The 19729-nt window shown below is 41.6% G+C and overlaps 1 protein-coding gene across 1 annotated transcript in view; it reads left to right on the plus strand.

Moving 5' to 3' along the window:
- si:ch211-234p6.5 (pleckstrin homology domain-containing family A member 7) overlaps positions 1-19729 on the plus strand; it is a 44478-nt gene that overhangs the window by 7427 nt on the left and 17322 nt on the right. Inside the window, exons 2-9 of the mRNA XM_062992348.1 lie at positions 9462-9537; positions 9722-9817; positions 9909-9981; positions 10920-11020; positions 11979-12097; positions 12229-12417; positions 13186-13357; positions 13919-14017. Coding sequence (XP_062848418.1) covers positions 9462-9537; positions 9722-9817; positions 9909-9981; positions 10920-11020; positions 11979-12097; positions 12229-12417; positions 13186-13357; positions 13919-14017 — 925 coding nt within the window. The remainder of the gene's footprint in view (positions 1-9461; positions 9538-9721; positions 9818-9908; positions 9982-10919; positions 11021-11978; positions 12098-12228; positions 12418-13185; positions 13358-13918; positions 14018-19729) is intronic.

The following is a 19729-nucleotide window of genomic DNA, read 5'->3' on the forward strand; positions in this document are numbered from 1 at the left end:
GGTGTACCAAGTACCACCACGTCCGCTCCCAATTCTTCCCTAAATTTAATAACATCATCCTCAACTTTACCTCCCTCCCAGACCCCGACAAACTGCCCCACCTACTGGGGGAGCACAGAGAGAGCAGCACACTAGCAGCACTCTATACTTACACCTGCCACCAGGTGAGGGACAGTGGGTGACCATGTCTCACACACACACACACACACACACACACACACACACACACACACACACTGATTGTTTTACTACCTCATTATTGTAAATATTATACTTTTTATTGTTATTATTTTGCACTGTTTTTATTAATATTTTATTCTATTCTATATTTTTTGCACATGTAACTGTTCTGTATATTTTTGTTCTTTCTTATTTTTATTGTTTATATTTCTCTGTAACTTGCTTTGGCAATACGAATGTCCTTATTTGTCATGCTAATAAAGCTTCTTTTGAGTTTGAGTTGAGTGTGTGTGTGTGTGTGTGTGTGTGTGTGAGTGTGTGAGTGAGTGTGTGTGAGTGAGTGTGTGTGTGTGTGTGTGTGTGTGTGTGAGTGAGTGTGTGTGAGTGTGTGTGTGTGAGTGTGTGTGTGAGAGTGTGTGTGAGTGTGTGTGAGTGTGTGTGTGTGTGGGTGAGTGAGTGTGTGTGAGTGTGTGTGTGTGAGTGTGTGTGTGAGAGTGTGTGTGAGTGTGTGTGAGTGTGTGTGTGTGTGGGTGAGTGAGTGTGTGTGAGTGTGTGTGTGTGTGTGTGTGTGTGTGAGTGTGTGTGTGTGTGTGTGTGTGTGTGTGTGAGAGAGTGTGTGTGAGAGTGTGTGTGTGTGTGTGTTTAAACAAAATTTTAAGTTATAACAATTAGGAACTTTAAACAACAGCAAAATATAAAAAGTTAAAAAGGAAAGAAACAGAGGAACAAGAGGAACAACACAAAAGACAAAGTGAACTACAAGAGGAAGAACTTCATCATTCAACAAAGAGGAATAACAGGAGGAAACATCAAGTGGAATAAAACAAGGAAAAAGGACAAAACCTGAAGGAAATAACGAGGAATTAAGAAACAATTTGGATTAAATACAGAAATCTTCCTGCTTTGTGAACACTCAGGGTAAGAGAGCTTCATTGAAACTACTGATATCTTGATTAAAATGGCTGGAGAAGCAGCAGTAGTAAAGCCACGCTCTTTTGATTACCCTAAAACGTTTACCACCAAGATGGACAAACAGGAATACAAACTTAATATTATGAAAGAAAACCCAGAAACCCTGTTTAAAGACTGTGAGATAATTAATGGAGAAAACATCACAAATCTAACATTCTTCACTGAGAACAAGAAAACCTGGCATCCAACGATCTGCTCCTACTTTAAAAACATCACCAAAAATGGCTTTGGTAAAGGACAGCAGATTCATATCTATGAAAACGGTGAAGAACTTTTAATTGTTAACATCTACCATATTGGATCTGTGGTAATAAAAGGCAGTGAGGGGGCTCTGAAGAAATTTGAAGAGGTTTTTCCAGCTCTCAAAAGTCTGTGCCATATGGACACCCCGGCACCGTTCCCCTCTGCCAAAATACAAAACAACAGGACCAGTATAAAACCAGGTGTGAAGATCCCCTCCACATCTAACAGTGGGAATCACACCTCAGACAGAGGAACCGAGCTAGGTGTGAAGTCCTGTACACCACCAAGCCCACACCTCCAAACCACCGTCACCCAGATCAAAGACTCTGTGGCTTTGTTAGAAGTGGAGATAACAGAGCTGAAAGAACAGTTCCTCGCTCACACAATCGACAATAACACATCAGAACCTCTCAGAGAACAAATTGGACAACTGGAAAGGACATTACAGGAACTGAGAAGGGACACCCAAAATTTAATAAAGGAGAGACAAACACTACAGGATGAACTGGAATATTACAGGGAGAACATGGAGAAAGAACATTTGATCCTCAAAACAGAAATAACAAAACTGATACAGGAGATGTACAAACGTGACAAGATCATGGAAACATTAACATCAAAGATCCAAACATCTCCAGCACCTTTGGACATCACTTCTGGAAACCATGTGCACACAACAACATGTGCCACCCAGCTCACCCCTAGACCACCATCACCCACCTCCTCAGAACAACCCACCCCTGGGCCCTCAGAACAACCCACACCGGACGGCACCCCACAGGAAACACCCTGCACCACACAGCTGGATGATCAACCACAGCAAAGTGACCAACCAGCTGTGTCCCACACAGACACTGAGATCGCCGTTCTCATAGACTCAAATGGCAAATTTTTAAACATGGAGAAACTATTTCCGGGACAAAAAACATCCAAAATCTGGTGTCCAAGGACAAGTGATATTCACAAACTTCTCCAAGATAATACCCTGGGTGAGCCCAAGTGTATAATAATCCATACGGGCACAAACGACCTGAGGGCGGAACAAGAGAGAGTCGGAGCGATGGTGTGCAGAGCTGCAGAGAGGACCGCTGAGACTTTCCCAAATACTAAAATAATAATATCTACTCTCCTACCACGACGAGACTTTCACCCAGACACCATACAGAGAGTAAACACGGACATTACCAGAGGATGTGCCCACATCCCAAATATATACATCGCCCACCACACCAACATCTCGCTCCATCACCTGTACGACCACGTACACCTGAATAAATACAGCATCAGAGAATTCGCAAGAACTCTGAAAAATGCAGCACGGAGAATAAACGGAGCCACACACACACAAGGACAGCGACCACATCAGAACCACAGCACACCCATCAGGAGACCACCGACACACCCGCTTTCAACTGGACCTGCACAGCACTCCAGATCAGGACCTCGACGCCCCCCAATCCTTCCAACCCCACCGAACCACCCAACCAGACCAGGACCAACCAGATCAGCACCTAGATGCCCTCCAGTTCCGCCAATACCAACGAACCACCAACCACAGAGAACCCCAGCAGCAACCCTGCAACGCCTCACCCACACCTCAGAAACGCAGCGCAGCTACGCTGAGGCTCTCAGAGGACCAGCGCAACACAACGACATGGGTGAGATCAGACAATTATTACAGTACATCTGTAATAGACTTAACTAAAATAAAACACTGGACAGAATAATAACCACTTTTAAAAAAATGTAACAAAATATATATGCACATATATACAGTTATATAAATATTTATATATAAAGATAAACATAAGTATATACATATATATATACATAAACACAAAAAATCTGATATCTTTTTACAAAGTTGATCTCATTTTAAACACTAAACACTGCAACTGCATAATATCACTCACTGTTTCTAATTGGAACATCCAAGGCCTGAGCTCCTCAGCCTTCGGATTAAAAAGCGTACACACTGACTTCCACACACACATTAAAAACCTTGACATCATCATCCTACAGGAAACATGGTGCAAGGCCGACACGGTCACTCACTGTCCCCGTGACTACAGAGAAATCATATTACCCTCCCAAAAACTTAGCACAGTGCACCAAGGCAGAGATTCAGGAGGTCTCATAATCTGGTACAAATCACACCTACACACGCTAATAAACATTATGAAAACTGGAAAATACCACATTTGGCTAAAAATAAATAAAACTATACTATCATCACAGAAGGATCTGTTTCTCTGTGCCATTTATATCCCTCCGTCTGAGTCTCCATACTACTCTGAAGATATGTTCTCAGAGCTGGAGAGAGAGACCTGCCATTTCCAAACCCAGGGAAACGTGCTCGTCTGTGGAGACCTGAACGCCAGAACAGGAACACAACCTGATATTATAAATGATCAGGGAAACAGATTCATCAATAACAACCAAATTCTTAATACTAATTCCACCCTAAACCACAGAAACAATTATGATCATGTTACTAACAAAAATGGTAAAGACCTCCTGTAGCTCTGTGGAACTTTAGGTCTGTACATCGTCAACGGTAGAACTCGAGGGGACTCATTAGGAAGGTTCACGTTCTGCTCACCTCTTGGTAATAGTACAGTAGATTATGCAATAACAGATTTAGACCCTTTCTCTCTCAGTGCATTTACTGTTAAACCTCTAACCCCTCTGTCTGATCACAGCCAAATTACTGTGTTCATCAAAAAGACAGAAACTAACCCCACCACACACACACGGCCCAGTAAGCTGTACAACATCTCCAGATCCTACAGATGGGCTGAGAACAGCGCAGAGGAGTTCCAGAAAGCAATTAGCAGCACAGAAATCCAAATTAGCTTAGATAACTTTCTGGACACTGCGTACATTCACAGTAAAGAAGGAGTAAATCAGGCAGTTAAAAATATTAATCAGATCTTTAAAAATACAGCAAATAAAGCTCAATTAAAAATTAAATCTAAATCAAAACCTAAATCTACAAAAGATGACAGCTGGTTCGACAAAGACTGTCAAATGTTAAGAACAGAACTCCGTAAAATATCAAACCAAAAACACAGAGACCCAAACAACAGTAACACACGACTTCTTTACTGTGAAAGCCTCAAACAATATAAACGTACACTCAGAACCAAAAAAGCTCAGTACACCCAAAAACAACTAACAATTATTGAACAATCAATCAACACACATCAATTCTGGGACAATTGGAACAAATTAAAACATAGAGAACAGGAAGAATTGGCCATTCAGGATGGGGATATCTGGACAACCCATTTCCAATCACTCTTTAAAAATATAGAATTAGATTCAAATCCTGAACAAAATCAAATTATTAGTAAGTTAGAGGAACTGGAACGAGCTATTAAAAACCACCAGAATCCTCTAGACTCTCTCATTACTGAGCAGGAACTTAAAGACAACATTAAAAAACTAAAAACAAAGAAATCATCAGGACCTGACGGGATCCTGAATGAAATGATCAAACACAGCAGCTCCAAATTTCACCTGGCGATGTTAAAAGTCTTTAACCTGGTTCTGAGTGTCGGTTCCTTCCCTGAAATCTGGAATCAAGGTCTCATAACACCCATCTACAAAAGTGGAGATAAATTCCACCCTAATAATTACCGGGGCATCTGTGTGAGCAGTAACCTGGGGAAGTTATTCTGTAGTATCATTAACTCACGATTATTACACTTCCTTACCCAACACAACGTCCTGAGTAAAAGTCAGATTGGTTTTCTACCAAATTACCGCACAACTGATCATATTTACACCCTACACACCCTGATCCAAAAATATGTAGTTCAAAATAACTCTCAAATATTTGCATGTTTTATTGATTTAAAAAAAGCTTTTGATTCCATTTGGCACGAAGGATTGTTTTATAAAATGTTGGAGAGTGGTGTAGGGGGTAAAACATCTGATCTTATTAAATCCATGTACACAGAAAACCAGTGTGGAATAAGAATCGGCAGTAAGAGAAACATCTCATCTCTCAGGAGCGTGGAGTGAGACAGGGCTGCTGTTTAAGTCCAACTCTATTTAACATCTATATTAATGAATTGGCCTCCATGTTAGAGCACTCAGCCACGCCCGGTCTCACTCTACACGACTCCGAGATTAAACTCCTGCTGTATGCAGATGATCTGGTCCTGCTGTCCCCCAGCGCTCAGGGTCTCCAGCACAAACTGGACCTGCTGCAGCAGTACTGTCAGACCTGGGCCCTGACCGTCAACCTCAAAAAGACCAAAATTATGACCTTCCAGAAAAGAGCCAGATCTCAGGGAACCAAACACACATATAAATTAGGACACCATGAAATTGAGCACACTAAAGATTATACTTACCTCGGACTGAACATCAGTTCCACAGGAAACTTTAACCCGGCAGTAAATGAACTGAGAGAAAAAGCTCGCAGGGCGTCGACGCCATAAAACGTCAAACATTCGTGGAAATTCCGATTCGAATTTGGCTTAAAATTTTTTTATCAATAATTGAACCGATTGCTCTATATGGCAGTGAAGTTTGGGGTTCGCTTACACACCATCAATTCTGTAATTGGGACAAACATCCATTAGAGACCCTGCACACAGAGTTCTGTACAACCATCCTAAAGGTGCACAGACACACAACCAACACACACCAACACACCACTAACACACACCAACACACCACTAACACACACCAACACACCACGAACACACACCAACACACCACTAACACACACCAACACACCACTAACACACACACACACACCACTAACACACACACCAATAACACACACCAACACACACCACTAACACACCACCAACACACACACACACACCAACACACCACTAACACACACCAACACACCACGAACACACACCAACACACACCAACACACCACTAACACACACCAACACACCAATAACACACACACCACGAACACACACCAACACACCACTAACACACACCAACACACCACGAACACACACCAACACACCACTAACACACACACCAACACACCACTAACACACCACCAACACACACCAACAACACACACCAACACACCACTAACACACACCAACACACCACGAACACACACCAACACACACCAACACACCACTAACACACACCACTAACACACCACGAACAATGCGTGCAGGGCAGAATTAGGCCGATTTCCACTAATTATAAACATACAGAGAAGAGCATCAACTTCTGGAACCATCTAAATGAGAGCGACCCCCAAACTTATCATTATAAAGCCCTGAAACACCAAGAGCTGAGCAAACATACCAGTCCCCTCATCCAACTGGTCCTGAGTCACTGCACCCATACACCACTAACACAAACAGATACACCAGTAACACACACAGATACACCACTAACACACACCGATACACCACTAACACACACCGATACACCACTAACACACACCGATACACCAGTAACACACACAGATACACCACTAACACACACCGATACACCACTAACACACACAGATACACCACTAACACACACAGATACACCACTAACAAACACAGACACACCACTAACACAAACAGATACACCACTAACACACACCGATACACCACTAACACACACAGATACACCACTAACACACACAGATACACCACTAACAAACACAGACACACCACTAACACAAACAGATACACCACTAACACACACCGATACACCACTAACACACACCGATACACCACTAACACACACAGATACACCACTAACACACACAGATACACCACTAACAAACACAGACACACCACTAACACAAACAGATACACCACTAACACACACCGATACACCACTAACACACACAGATACACCACTAACACACACAGATACACCACTAACAAACACAGACACACCACTAACACAAACAGATACACCACTAACACACCCATACACCACTAACACACACAGATACACCACTAACACACACAGATACACCACTAACACACACAGATACACCACTAACAAACACAGACACACCACTAACACACACAGATACACCACTAACAAACACAGATACACCACTAACACACACAGATACACTACTAACACACACAGATACACCACTAACACACACAGATACACCACTAACACACACAGATACACCACTAACACACACAGACACTGTAATAACACACGCCGCCACACCACTAACACACACTAACACAATAAAGACTCAGGAACAGGAGAAATCTGTAAACCCAATTAGAATAAACCAAATTACACAAAAACTCAGAACTAAATATCTGAATTATTGGGAAACTGAAACTAAAACTCAAAGTAAAATGCAGTTATTTATTATTTGTTATTATTTATTATTTGTTGTTATTTATTATTTGTTGTTATTTGTTATTTGGCCCTAAACAGACACTACAGTGCAGCAGATTATCTGAGCACAGTATCCGACCCTAAATTAAGAAACACCCTGACGAGGTACAGACTGAGCGCACACGACCTGGCCGTGGAGACGGGGCGACACACCCGGTCCTGGCTGCCCCGGGAGGAGAGGTCGTGTCAGCACTGCACTCTCAGTACAGTAGAGACGGAGCTGCACTTCCTCACCCGGTGTACCAAGTACCACCACGTCCGCTCCCAATTCTTCCCTAAATTTAACAACATCATCCCCAACTTCACCTCCCTCCCAGACCCCGACAAACTGCCCCACCTACTGGGGGAGCACAGAGAGAGCTGCACACTAGCAGCACTCTATACTTACACCTGCCACCAGGTGAGGGACAGTGGGTGACCATGTCTCACACACACACACACACACACACACACACACACACACACACACACACACTGATTGTTTTACTACCTCATTATTGTAAATATTATACTTTTTATTGTTATTATTTTGCACTGTTTTTATTAATATTTTATTCTATTCTATATTTTTTGCACATGTAACTGTTCTGTATATTTTTGTTCTTTCTTATTTTTATTGTTTATATTTCTCTGTAACTTGCTTTGGCAATACGAATGTCCTTATTTGTCATGCTAATAAAGCTTCTTTTAAATTTGAATTGAGTGTGTGTGTGTGTGAGTGTGTGTGTGAGTGTGGATTTACTCTTCAGTGGGAGCTCTGACAGGAACTACACACTTCAGGTACAGTGTGTGTGAGTGTGTGTGTGTGTGTGAGTGTGTGTGTGTGTTAATATAATTACATGTATACACAGATCTCTCTCTGATGGTGTAGTGTTCCTATAAAACTTTTTCTCAGTGTGAGTGACGTTTGGAATAGCAGGAACACCCTTACACAGAAGCTAATGCTAATGCTAACACTGTAGTAAGAGTAAAGAATGATAATCCAACAATCTGATGCTTTATTACATCATTTAGTACCAGTTTAAATAAGTTTACTTTTATTATTTATAAAATACACAATTATTATTATTATTATTATTATTATTATTTTTATTATTATTTATATTATTATTTGTTATTATTATTATTATTATTATTTATGTTAATATTATTTTATTATTATTATTATTATCTATGTTATTATTATTATTATTATTATTTATGTTATTGTTATTTTATTATTATTATAATTATTATTATCATTTATATTATTATTTGTTATTATTATTATTATTATTATTATTTATGTTATTATTATTTTATTATTATTATTATTATTATCATCATCTATGTTGCTATTATTATTATTATCTATGTTGTTATTATTATTATTATTATTAATATTATTATTTATATGATTATGTTATTATTTTATTATTATTATTATTACTGATTATCATTATTATTAATATTATTATTATATTATTATTATTATTATTATCATTATATTATTATTATTATTTTATTATTATTATTATTATTATTATTATCATTATCATTATTACTGATTATTATTTTTACTATTATTATTATTATTATTATTTTTATTATTATTATTATTATTATTATTACTGATTCTTCTTCTTATTATTATTATTATTATTATTATTACTGATTATTATTTTTATTATTATTATTATTATTATTATTATTTAATGTCTCTGTAGGATGGAGGAACAGGATCAGGACCGGGTGAGTCGGACGTCCAGCCTGGTCACCGTATCTTCAACCAGCAGATACAAGGTTTGTTCATCTCACTCATTCATTCATTTAGTTTGTGATGCTCTGAATTTAAACCTGTAAGGGGGGGGGGGGGGGTTTACAGGCTTTTCCATCGCTCACTGTTAGTGGGGGTTTATGTAGATCTGCGCCCCCTGCTGGTGATGAGTGATCTGGTGTGTGTGGTGTTGTATCTGTGTGTGTTCAGGTGAATGAGAAGCTGCAGAGGTTTGGTAAGAGATCCCAGTCAGTGAAGAGAGATCCGAACTCCTGCGTGGTGATACGAGGGTGGCTCTATAAACGAGTACGAGCACTTACACACGACTTACCCAGGCGGGTTCGGTTCTTTATCGCCTAGAGTACATGATGTGATCTGTTCCTCTGTGTGTGTGTAGGACAGTACAGGACTAAAACTCTGGAAGAGAAGATGGTTCGTCCTCTCCAACTTCTGCCTCTTTTATTATAGAGGTAAGTCAGGGGTTAGTGGGGGGGGGTATGTGATTGTTATGTATGGTATAATACAGGAAATAAAGAAAAGAGAAAATGAATACATGTTTAATAATAATGATGTTATTGTTATTGAGAACATTAGAAACTTGACCAGTCCTAGTACAGAGCCCTGAGGAACACCATACTGATTCAGGTTCAGAATGAGGGCGTGTTGTTATAATGAGAGAGGTAGAAAACAATTTGGGAAAGCCCGAACGAAGCCGCTGACGTTGCTAGCAACTGAAAAGAAAAAGGAGCACACAAGCACAAATTAGCTGACGTGAGGCGCGAACCCTGGTCCCACGGGGTTGCTGGGAAGAAGCCGACCTAATTAATTAAAAGGCATTAAAAGAGCGGGGTGCAGATTCGAACCGGGGTTGCACCGATGCTAGAGCGGCGTTTTAACCACTCAGCCAAATAAGCTGCGATGAACCCGGAAATCGGCAAGCGCCTTAAAAGACTGCGGTGAGTTGACTAATACGCTAGCATTAGCCCGCTGCTAACCATGCAAGCGGGGGTGTAGCGAGATCAAAACAAACCGCAGCGCGAGGGCTGCACGTAATCGCACCGGCTTTGTCTAATAATGAAGTCAAAGCCCTAAATTACCTCGGCCTTTCGACCTACACACCCAACCACTATACAGTGCCTGGGGTAACCGAATAAGTCCTACAAAAAGCCATAAGCCAAAAAGAGAACAAAGGTGCGACGCCTGCAGTCTGGCGACGCCCCCTTAAATAGGAAGCTCGCAGCTGCAGGTAATTCGCCCTAATCAGCTGGCCTCCTATTTGAGGCCACGCTGTTCTTTGTTCTGTAACGCCTGCGATGCTGGGAACTGGTGGTATGTTCACCAGACGTCGCAGGCACCCTAACACGTGTTTATTATAACGTGTGATTAATTCTCTGTGTTGGATGATCAGACAGCAGGGAGGAGGGTTTGTTAGGAAGTCTTCCTCTACCCAGCTACAAGATCTACTTCTGCTCCCCCAGAGAGTGTAAGAACAGGAAGTACGCCTTCAAGGTGAGTGTTCATGTGTTCACCTGTCCACAGGTACTGATCCAGGCTGAATCCCTGACGTTTGTAGATCAGATGGTTTTATTTACAGCAGTATCTTAGTGCTTAGGTTGAGGGTTTGAATCCCCGCTCTGTTTGGCCCTTAAACAAGGCCCCTGACCCTCTTAACCTCGGGGCTTTAATATAATAACATGGTTAACTCACCCCTCTGACACAAATTTAAAAGACGTTGTTGTTATAAATTATAAATTTTATAACTTTTAAATTAGTTATAATAGTGTTAATATAATAACAATATTAATAATAATAATAATAGTAATAATAATTGTAATAATAATAATAATAATAATAATATAACACTATAAATAAGTAAAATATGAATAATAATAACTATAATTATAATAATAATAATAGTAAATATATTAATAACAATATTAATAATAATAATAATAGTAATATTAATTGTAATAATATTAATAATAATAATAATTACACTCATCCTCCAACAATTATTTATATTTAATATAGAGTTTATACAGATAATCTCATTATTTATCATAATAATAATAATAATAATAGTAAATATATTATCAATATTAATAATAATAATAATAATAATAATAATAATTGTACTAATAATAATAATAATAATTGTAAATATTTTTATAATAATAATATAAAAATAATAGTAATAATATAAAAAATTTATAATAATTGTAAATATATTAATAGTAATAATAATATTAAATACACTAATAATAATAATAATAATAATAATAATAATAATAAAAAAAAAAAAAAAATAATACAAATAATTATATTAATAATATTTAAAAAAAATAGTAATAATAATATTAAAAATAATAATAATAAGTAGATGAGTAGACGGATGGATGAATGAGTAAATGGATTAATTAATTAGTGGATGAATGAACGTGATATAAAGCTAAACATTGGTGTGCAGGTGGTTCATCAGGGAATGAGATCCTACCTGCTCAGCGCTGAAACTCAGGAGGACATGCTGGGCTGGGTCAGAGCTCTCAGCCAATCAGCATGCATGGAGATGGATGACATCATCAACAGGTGCACCTATCACTCTTCTCCCAGCAGTCTAACACATTAAAGTTAAACACATCAAAGTAATGCAGTGGTTAAGGAATGAATGAAGGAATGAATGGATGAACTCAGCTCTGACCTCAGTACTCTATGTGTAGACGATGTTCCAGTTATCAGGACTTCTCTCAGATGGGGGGCAGCAGTGAGTGTGGTACCCCCCCACACCCCGACCGTGGTACCTTCCACCCTCACCTGTACAGGAACCAGACTGAACCATCTCACCTCCTTATAAGGAGGAACCTGGAGTCACCTGATCACAGAGGGAGAAGCCACAGAGCTGTCAACAGGTCAGACATCTACAAGATTATATTTATTATTATATTTATTATTGTTATTAAATATTATATTTATTTTATCATATTAATAATAATAATAATAATAATAATAATAATTATTATTAATTATTATTATCATTATTATTATTATCATTATTATTATATTTATTATTATCATTATCATATTTATTATTATTATTATTATATTTATTATTATTATTGTTATTATTGTTATTATTATTATCATTATTATTATTATCATTATTATTATATTTATTATTATTGTTATCATTATTATTATTAATTATAATTACCATTATTATTATATTTATTATTATTATTATTATTATTATTATTATTTTCATTACATTTATATTTATTATTATTATATTTATTATTATTATTATATTTATTATTATTATTATATTTATTATTATTTATTATTACTATTTTTATCATATTTATTATTATTATTATTATTATTATTGTTATTATTATTATCATTATTATTATTATAATCATTATTATTATATTTATTATTATTGTTATCATTATTATTTTTAATTGTAATTACCATTATTCTATTTATTATTATTATTATTTATTATTATATTTATTATTATTATTATTTATTATTATTATTTATTATTATTATTATTATTATTATTATATTTATTATTATTTTTATTATTTTTAGTATTATTATTTATTTATTTATTAATTTATTATTATTATTAATTTATTCATTTTTATTATATTTATTATTATTATTACCTGTAGTGATGACAGTCGAACCCGAGCTCTGAGTCTGGACCGAAACACTGAGGATCATTATGAGTCGAGACCTCACAGCCCCGTGATTAGAACCGGCTACAGACTCCATCAGAGTACATCTGTAACTCCGCCCACAGGGGCGCTCCTCAGCCCCGCCTCCAACAGGTGCATCAGACAGGTGAGGCGTGATGAAGCTGAGAGAAGGAAACGTCTCAGGTTGATCCGGGTTTGGGATCTGCACAGAGGGTGCACCGAGTCCCCCCAGTGTTTAGGTTCAGGTGACCCTGCCTGGGATTCGAACCCCTTGATTACAGGCTCTTACTACTGATACTTTTATACAAAAGCACCACAGTGAGAATTTAGCAGCAGTGGGACTTGAACCGCTGACCTTCTGATTAACAGTCTTGTACACCTCCTGTATACACTGAGCTGCCACTGTAAGATCCCACAGTGATTTAAAGCTTGCTTGATCTTGGACAGTAGCACTGTCACCTCACAGCAAGAAGGTCCTGGGTTCAAATCCAAGGTGGAGCGGCCTGGGTCCTTTCTGTGTGGAGTTTTGCATGTTCCTCCCACAAGACAAAGACATGCAATCAGGACAACTGGAAATACTACATATCACCCAGACCCACTGTGACCCTGACCAGGATAAAGCGGGTGGTAAAACAGATGGTAAATGAATGAATGACCCTGGACGGTGACGAGTGTTCCACAAGCTTCTCTGTGTTCTCCTCTACAGGGAACCCGCTCAGATCGGCCCCCGCTGCCCTCCTCCAGAATTACCCACAATCCCTCTCTGCAGCCCACCGCACCGGTGTGTGTGCTCCCAGCAGTTACAGTACGAAACTCCATCACACCCCTGAGCTCTTACGTATCAACACGATCATTCAACACCGGCACTTTCAGAACACGACTGCAGGGATTCACCTCCAGCCCTCTCACCCACACGTCAGCATCTCATCATGTGACTTTAATACGGACATAAACACCCTGACTCTGGGCCACGCCCACTCACTACCACACTCACTACCACACACTCACTACCACACTCACTACCACACTCAGTACCACACTCAGTACCACACTCAGTACCACACTCACTACCACACTCACTACCACACTCTCACTACCACACTCACTACCACACTCTCACTACCACACTCACTACCACACTCAGTACCACACTCAGTACCACACTCAGTACCACACTCACTACCACACTCACTACCACACACTCACTACCACACTCACTACCACACTCTCACTACCACACTCACTACCACACTCACTACCACACTCTCACTACCACACTCACTACCACACTCAGTACCACACTCAGTACCACACTCAGTACCACACTCACTACCACACTCACTACCACACACTCACTACCACACTCACTACCACACTCAGTACCACACTCAGTACCACACTCACTACCACACTCACTACCACACACTCACTACCACACTCACTACCACACTCTCACTACCACACTCACTACCACACTCAGTACCACACTCAGTACCACACACTCACTACCACACACTCACTCAGTACCACACTCACTACCACACTCACTCAGTACCACACTCACTACCACACTCACTACCACACTCACTACCACACACTCACTCAGTACCACACTCACTACCACACTCACTCAGTACCACACTCAGTACCACACTCACTCAGTACCACACTCACTACCACACTCACTACCACACTCTCACTACCACACTCACTACCACACTCAGTACCACACTCAGTACCACACTCAGTACCACACTCACTACCACACTCACTACCACACTCACTACCACACACTCACTCAGTACCACACTCACTACCACACTCACTCAGTACCACACTCACTACCACACTCACTACCACACTCACTCAGTACCACACTCAGTACCACACTCACTCAGTACCACACTCAGTACCACACTCACTCAGTACCACACTCACTCAGTACCACACTCACTACCACACTCTCTACCACACTCAGTACCACACTCACTCAGTACCACATTCAGTACCACACTCACTCAGTACCACACTCAGTACCACACTCACTCAGTACCACACTCACTCAGTACCACACTCACTCAGTACCACACTCACTACCACACTCACTACCACACTCACTACCACACTCACTCAGTACCACACTCAGTACCACACTCACTCAGTACCACACTCACTCAGTACCACACTCACTACCACACTCACTACCACACTCACTACCACACTCACTCAGTACCACACTCACTCAGTACCACACTCACTCAGTACCACACTCACTACCACACTCACTACCACACTCACTACCACACTCACTCAGTACCACACTCAGTACCACTCACTCAGTACCACACTCAGTACCACACTCACTCAGTACCACACTCACTACCACACTCAGTACCACACTCACTACCACACTCACTACCACACACTCAGTACCACACTCACTACCACACTCAGTACCACACTCAGTACCACACTCACTCAGTACCACACTCACTACCACACTCACTACCACACTCACTACCACATTCACTCAGTACCACACTCAGTACCACACTCACTCAGTACCACACTCAGTACCACACTCACTCAGTACCACACTCACTCAGTACCACACTCACTACCACACTCACTCAGTACCACACTCACTCAGTACCACACTCACTACCACACTCACTACCACACACTCACTCAGTACCACACTCACTACCACACTCACTCAGTACCACACTCACTACCACACTCACTACCACACTCACTCAGTACCACACTCAGTACCACACTCACTCAGTACCACACTCAGTACCACACTCACTCAGTACCACACTCACTCAGTACCACACTCACTACCACACTCACTACCACACTCAGTACCACACTCACTCAGTACCACATTCAGTACCACACTCACTCAGTACCACACTCAGTACCACACTCACTCAGTACCACACTCACTACCACACTCACTACCACACTCACTACCACACTCACTCAGTACCACACTCAGTACCACACTCACTCAGTACCACACTCACTCAGTACCACACTCACTCAGTACCACACTCACTACCACACTCACTACCACACTCACTACCACACTCACTCAGTACCACACTCAGTACCACTCACTCAGTACCACACTCAGTACCACACTCACTCAGTACCACACTCACTACCACACTCAGTACCACACTCACTACCACACACTCAGTACCACACTCACTACCACACTCAGTACCACACTCAGTACCACACTCACTCAGTACCACACTCACTACCACACTCACTACCACACTCACTACCACACTCACTCAGTACCACACTCAGTACCACACTCACTCAGTACCACACTCACTCAGTACCACACTCACTACCACACTCACTCAGTACCACACTCACTCAGTACCACACTCACTCAGTACCACACTCACTACCACACTCACTACCACACACTCACTCAGTACCACACTCACTACCACACTCACTCAGTACCACACTCACTACCACACTCACTACCACACTCACTCAGTACCACACTCAGTACCACACTCACTACCACACTCACTCAGTACCACACTCAGTACCACACTCACTCAGTACCACACTCACTCAGTACCACACTCACTACCACACTCACTCAGTACCACACTCACTCAGTACCACACTCACTACCACACTCACTACCACACACTCACTCAGTACCACACTCACTACCACACTCACTACCACACTCACTCAGTACCACACTCAGTACCACACTCACTCAGTACCACACTCAGTACCACACTCACTCAGTACCACACTCACTACCACACTCACTACCACACTCACTACCACACTCACTACCACACTCACTCAGTACCACATTCAGTACCACACTCACTCAGTACCACACTCAGTACCACACTCACTCAGTACCACACTCACTCAGTACCACACTCACTCAGTACCACACTCACTACCACACTCACTACCACACTCACTACCACACTCACTCAGTACCACACTCAGTACCACACTCACTCAGTACCACACTCACTCAGTACCACACTCACTCAGTACCACACTCACTACCACACTCACTACCACACTCACTACCACACTCACTCAGTACCACACTCAGTACCACTCACTCAGTACCACACTCAGTACCACACTCACTCAGTACCACACTCAGTACCACACTCACTACCACACTCAGTACCACACTCACTACCACACTCACTACCACACTCACTACCACACTCACTACCACACTCACTACCACTCTCACTACCACACTCACTACCACACTCACTCACTACCACACTCAGTACCACACTCACTACCACACTCACTCAGTACCACACTCACTACCACACTCACTCAGTACCACACTCACTACCACACTCACTACCACACTCACTACCACACTCACTCAGTACCACACTCACTACCACACTCACTACCACACTCACTACCACACTCACTCAGTACCACACTCACTACCACACTCACTACCACACTCACTACCACTCACTACCACACTCACTACCACACTCAGTACCACACTCAGTACCACACTCAGTACCACACTCACTCAGTACCACACTCACTCAGTACCTCACTCAGTACCACACTCACTCAGTACCACACTCACTACCACTCTCACTACCACTCTCACTACCACACTCACTACCACACTCACTCAGTACCACACTCAGTACCACACTCAGTACCACACTCACTCAGTACCACACTCACTCAGTACCTCACTCACTCAGTACCACACTCACTCAGTACCACACTCACTACCACTCTCACTACCACTCTCACTACCACACTCACTACCACTCTCACTACCACACTCAGTACCACACTCACTCAGTACCACACTCACTACCACACTCACTACCACACTCACTACCACATTCACTCAGTACCACACTCAGTACCACACTCACTCAGTACCACACTCAGTACCACACTCACTCAGTACCACACTCACTCAGTACCACACTCACTACCACACTCACTCAGTACCACACTCACTCAGTACCACACTCACTACCACACTCACTACCACACACTCACTCAGTACCACACTCACTACCACACTCACTCAGTACCACACTCACTACCACACTCACTACCACACTCACTCAGTACCACACTCAGTACCACACTCACTCAGTACCACACTCAGTACCACACTCACTCAGTACCACACTCACTCAGTACCACACTCACTACCACACTCACTACCACACTCAGTACCACACTCACTCAGTACCACATTCAGTACCACACTCACTCAGTACCACACTCAGTACCACACTCACTCAGTACCACACTCACTCAGTACCACACTCACTCAGTACCACACTCACTACCACACTCACTACCACACTCACTACCACACTCACTCAGTACCACACTCAGTACCACTCACTCAGTACCACACTCAGTACCACACTCACTCAGTACCACACTCACTACCACACTCAGTACCACACTCACTACCACACACTCAGTACCACACTCACTACCACACTCAGTACCACACTCAGTACCACACTCACTCAGTACCACACTCACTACCACACTCACTACCACACTCACTACCACACTCACTCAGTACCACACTCAGTACCACACTCACTCAGTACCACACTCACTCAGTACCACACTCACTACCACACTCACTCAGTACCACACTCACTCAGTACCACACTCACTCAGTACCACACTCACTACCACACTCACTACCACACACTCACTCAGTACCACACTCACTACCACACTCACTCAGTACCACACTCACTACCACACTCACTACCACACTCACTCAGTACCACACTCAGTACCACACTCACTACCACACTCACTCAGTACCACACTCAGTACCACACTCACTCAGTACCACACTCACTCAGTACCACACTCACTACCACACTCACTCAGTACCACACTCACTCAGTACCACACTCACTCAGTACCACACTCACTACCACACTCACTACCACACACTCACTCAGTACCACACTCACTACCACACTCACTACCACACTCACTCAGTACCACACTCAGTACCACACTCACTCAGTACCACACTCAGTACCACACTCACTCAGTACCACACTCACTACCACACTCACTACCACACTCACTACCACACTCAGTACCACACTCACTCAGTACCACATTCAGTACCACACTCACTCAGTACCACACTCAGTACCACACTCACTCAGTACCACACTCACTCAGTACCACACTCACTCAGTACCACACTCACTACCACACTCACTACCACACTCACTACCACACTCACTCAGTACCACACTCAGTACCACACTCACTCAGTACCACACTCACTCAGTACCACACTCACTCAGTACCACACTCACTACCACACTCACTACCACACTCACTACCACACTCACTCAGTACCACACTCAGTACCACTCACTCAGTACCACACTCAGTACCACACTCACTCAGTACCACACTCAGTACCACACTCACTACCACACTCAGT

This window comes from Trichomycterus rosablanca, chromosome 3 (genome assembly GCF_030014385.1).
Source record: "Trichomycterus rosablanca isolate fTriRos1 chromosome 3, fTriRos1.hap1, whole genome shotgun sequence".
Classification (NCBI taxonomy): Eukaryota; Metazoa; Chordata; class Actinopteri; order Siluriformes; family Trichomycteridae; genus Trichomycterus; species Trichomycterus rosablanca.